Source organism: Aplysia californica, unplaced genomic scaffold (genome assembly GCF_000002075.1).
Source record: "Aplysia californica isolate F4 #8 unplaced genomic scaffold, AplCal3.0 scaffold00246, whole genome shotgun sequence".
In the NCBI taxonomy this organism is placed as follows: Eukaryota; Metazoa; Mollusca; class Gastropoda; order Aplysiida; family Aplysiidae; genus Aplysia; species Aplysia californica.
In genome coordinates, this window is record NW_004797516.1 from 948,309 (window position 1) to 953,349 (window position 5,041).

At 41.2% G+C, this 5,041-nt stretch overlaps 1 protein-coding gene across 1 annotated transcript in view; it reads left to right on the plus strand.

The window, feature by feature from the left end:
* The window catches only part of LOC101863442, a 23,364-nt gene that overhangs the window by 7,369 nt on the left and 10,954 nt on the right, over positions 1-5,041 (plus strand). The window contains exon 4 of the mRNA XM_035970283.1: positions 2,130-2,317. Within this exon, the coding sequence (XP_035826176.1) occupies positions 2,130-2,317 (188 nt within the window). The remainder of the gene's footprint in view (positions 1-2,129; positions 2,318-5,041) is intronic.

The window sequence follows — 5,041 nt, forward strand, 5'->3', positions numbered from 1 at the left end:
TCTCTCTCTCTCTCTCTCTCTCTCTCTCTCTGTCTGTCTCTGTCTGTCTGTCTGTCTGTCTGCCTGTCTCTCTCTCTCTCTCTCTCTCTCTCTCTCTCTGTCTGTCTCTGTCTGTCTGTCTGTCTGTCTGTCTGTCTCTCTCTCTCTCTCTCTCTCTCTCTCTCTCTCTCTGTCTGTCTGTCTGTCTCTCTCTCTCTCTCTCTCTCTCTCTCTCTCTCTCTCTCTCTCTCTCTCTCTCTCTCTCTCTCTCTCTCTCTCTCTCTCTCTCTTTCTCTCTCCCCCTTTCTTTCTTTCTGTGTATGTGTGTCAAATTTGTACCAAATCAAAAGTTCGACTATTATGTGTCAAGAAAAGTCCCTGTGGTTGTACTTTTTTTTGGTGGTAGCCTACCTGATCCCTGTCTGTCCTTGGGCTGGTTCAGACCTGTCACATAGATTTGAATATGAGTCTTCACAAATTATATTCCATTCTTGGGGTCATTAGGCTGATATCTGACGATGCCAGATATTTTGCTGGGGGGACAAGCTAGCGCGTGAGAGAGATTTAGCTGTCAAGCAGTCATCAAGTGGGTGCTGTGCTCTGTGGGTAGTATGTACCTCTGGTGGCCAGTTCGTTGGCGGTATTGCAGGGCAAAATTACATTAGTTTGATTGGTACCATACAAGTCAGAGTTATTTTTTATTATTTTATTTATTTATTTATTGGGGGGGGGGGGGGGCTAAGTGTTTTACGGCGTGTGCAACTGCATAAGGTCATATGAGCGCGCAGGACACATTAAACTTTTTCAGTTTGTAGGAAATTTTGAATTTTGCCTTGGTGGCAGCCGAAGCCTACTCTTATCGATTTTAGACCACCAAGGGATCTTTAACATACGCAACTTGCACACGGGCCCTCCGAGATTGTTCGCCCTTGTCCGAGAAGGCTAGACTAGGTGTAGATCTTTCCTAACAGAAGATCAGGGGTGTGGCTGAAAGACAGCAGTAATAGGGGCCAAGGAGTAGCAGTAGAAAGGCTGCAGAAAGAGTCAGGAGCCCAGAGGAGGGGGTAAAGGAGAAAAGGGGATGGGGACAGAAAGAGGAGACGAAAGCAGACGACAGAACATTGCTAGAAAGCAGGAAAAGAGGTGAAAGGAGACAATTATAGAGAACAAAATTTTTCGGTCGCTACCCGGATTTGAAACCGGGACCTTTGAATAAGATGCCAACACCTTAACCTCTATGCCACAAGAGCCCCCGTCAGAGAGTTAACGGGTGGTAATGTGAAGGCGCTAATACTATATATATATATATAATATTGGCGTTTTTTTCTGTACATTGGCAAAACCTTATGATAGGCGGGACTGTCGGTATAACAAGGTTTGACTGTAATATAAGTTTGCCCCGCAGCACCACAAGCGAACTGGCTGCCAAAGGTACACACCACATACAGTGCATGGCACTTTCCTGGCAGCTCTGCAGTGATAATCTCCTTTCCACCCTAACATGACTCTGTGAGCTTGCAATCATTACATGCTTGAAGCCTGACGGCTATGATCTCATGAAGTTTTGAAAAAAGGGAAATACATGTTAAACATTATTATATTGTCTTTCATCTAGTCATAACAAAATCTGTGAGTGGTTTGCGGGTGCTCTGGTGTGGTTTGCTTCTTCTTTCCTATCAAACGTCTATCGTCCTTATCTCCCCTTTTTCTTTTTTTATGTTTGTTACTCTCTTGTGACACCTCTAATCTTCTGGTGCTCATATGACCTTATGCAGTTGCGAGCGCCGTAAAACCTCTACTAAAACAAACATAACAAAATCTATTCCCTTGGCCCTGGGCAGTTAGTGCTATTCAACAGAAGACAACATTAAAACCCCATTACAACACCCCAGTCCCTGTTATACCCCCAACTTCTTGCCCATCCCATGGTCAGTGACATAACGAAGTTTGACTGTATTAGACTTTTATCAATTTCTTACAGATTTTGACATTATCATTGATGCATGGATTTTGATATTCGGATAGATTTTAGTTAATGTTTCCATGAGTATTAGCTTTCACATACAACAAGTTGAGTTTTTTATCTCTATTAGTCTTAACACATTGGAAATCACTTCTGACTGATGTATTATTTCGTAAACTGTCCCCAGAGATGACTGAGGGAGAGCGAAAACATGTTGGCGAGGAATTGAGTGATGTACTTCTCTGCCTGATTGACCTCTCTCATCGATGTCGGATTGATTTGACTAAAGCAGTCCTTGACAAGATATCTTCCATCGCTAAAAAATATCCCAAAGACAAGGCATATGGCCGGACAAATAAATACACTGACTATCAATGACCTTTACTTTCATCTTGTTGAACTTCATTTTCCGAACAAATTTTTCAGACCTGGTTTTAATAAAAGGCTCGAGAGTAAACAAAAGTTGAAAAAACTGTTGACTTCCTTGCCTTCCTCTGATATTCTCTCTTCCCCCCCCCCCCCCCCCCCCCCCCCATATTTTCAGGAAAGGATTTTATTGTTTTTTAAATATTCATTTGTATGAAAAGATGTCCACGTCCCATCAGTTTTACTATATTATTTATACATGTGTTCTAGACTGGCTTTTATGGAGCTGATTATTTTCATACAACAAAGAGATAGATCTAAGTTGTGTTTTTAAAACACTTTGACTCATTACATGATTTTCAGTTATCTCAGAATTTCAGCTTATTTGAAAAATGGGGTGATTACAGCTACAGGGTGAAGGATGGTATGAAGTGAATTGTTAGTGTTAGCTGTAAGTTGTAATTATCTAATGTGTTGAGTCATCCATTCAGAAACTTTCAATTTTAAATGTGCCATATAAATAATGTATTTTTTACATTGCAGCTTTTGTTTTTGTTTTCTTTATAAATTTACTTAATAAATTCTAAAGTCTACACATGCATCATGTCTTCCTCTGCATTGTTTATATAAATTGTGGATAAATACTTTTTCTTTTTCATAAGTTCATTTAAGGGGGGGGGGGGGGCACACCTGAAGGCTATCTCGCTTATACGAGACCGAATTTTACCAAATTTCACACATATAACAAGCATAGTAAGGAGTCTTTATATCCGCAATCAAATTTGAGAAAAAGTTTCGTTTCCATGGATACGGCGGCCATATTGGATTTTGTTGACATGTCTTACGTAATGAATACCGCACTTATCGCTCATGGAAATTGATAATTTTTTAATGCATATTCACAAACATTAGATCTAAAACTTTGTCTGTTGTTTTTTTCCAAAACGAATTAGAAAATTTTTAATGAATTTTTTCCTGAGGTAGCATTCAAGTTTTCAAAAAATCCGTAAAAATTTACGCTCCAGACAACACCAACAAAAATCTATTCCATATATCAAAAATTCAACAGACAAATTTTTATTCTGTGAAAATTTCATGAGGATTGGATGAAAAATGGTGGAGTTATTAAAAAAAGTAGAGAAAAGTCGCATTTTGAGAAAACGTCCGATAAAGAAAAATAAAGTAGTGACTTCATGAGGAAATAGCGTTGACAAACATGCCCGGTATGGGAAAAAATACGATTTTGGGGGTTCTTATGTGATGAAATAGTTGTAGGAGAGGCTGAGGAAGCTAAAAATGCCTACAACTCAAATTCCATAATTTTGACTTTGGGGGTGTAGCCCCCCCCCCCCCCCCCCCTCTTAAATCTTCCTTCACATATATATTGATATGTCTAGTTGGAAGTTGATGGGCGGCGGGCAGACTGTTGTTAAATCTAAAAAAGGCTCATCATAAGACATGAATTGTAGAGTGGTCCCTGGCTGCAACAGGACCACCAGGACCGACGTGATGTTCCTGTTATAGTAATTGAACCCTGTTCTAAATGGGGATCTCGCTTACACGTGGTCGCTTTTTTTAAGCACCAGGGGGCAACCCGAAAAATGCTGTTCTGAGAAAATTGAAGGTCAAGTTTTTGCCCCTTATTCAGTTTCTCTTAAAAAAACTAGGATGGTTTTCCCTACAAAACCAAACAAATATGCACATAAATGAAACCAAACTTCTCCTATAGATAGGACAATGCCCACTTTTGATATAGGTCAAGATTTGTGACCCCCGAAATCTGGGTTAGCCCGCGGGTAGCCTAATGAAAATAATAATAGCATTTATCTAGCGCACACCATACTCTACTGTCTACAGCAGGCTCTGTGTGCTTAACCACTACTAGTAATCAGTTACAACATTTTCGAAAAGGAACACATAGATCTGCAGTACGTCTAGCTCAAGCACTCATGAGAGCCTACTTTTCGCTCAGTCATGTTCCTGTTACAAGTAGCCAACATGCAAGTTGGAGGGGGGGGGGGAGGATTAGACGACGCATTGCCAGACAGAGGTCAGGCTATTAGACACTGATTGGAAAATCTGGATTAGTACATATTATGTACATGTACCAAAGTGCATCCACTTCTCCCCCTCCCTCCTCTCTGGGATGACACGACAAGCTCCTTTGGCTGCACCAAAGAGGGTTTACAGCAACAGAGATGTCACTCGTGGCGGCGCTCCAAAACAAGAGTGGATTGTTTCGCGTTTCGCCCGACGCGGGGCGCGAAAACACTTACGCGCGGTAGTTGCTGCCACGGCGATGCACAGGGATGCAGTCATATCATGAGAAAATGTAGTACCGTCTGTAGTTAGTTCACTGGGCTACTAGGCCTTTAACAAAGTAGGAAGCCTGTGATTTCTATCGCATATTTTAGGCAACTCCCCTGCCTCCCTAGGCCATAAACTGTAAGACTTTGGCTTAAGTTAACATACATTCCAATAAACAAATAGACGCAGATACACTACTTCGTCACTATAGATCTTAAAAAATATATCACCGTGTCATTAAAAGCATAATTGGTTTAATTTTCACTAAAACTACTCGTTCTCAAGTGTCCCTCTGTCATCTCTCTCCCTCTCTGTCTGTCACTCTTTTTCTCCCCTCTCTCGCTCTGTCTGTCTATCTGTCTGTCTCTTTCTCTCCCCCTGTCTCTCTTTCCCCCCCTCTCTCGCTCTGTCTATCTGTCTGTCTGG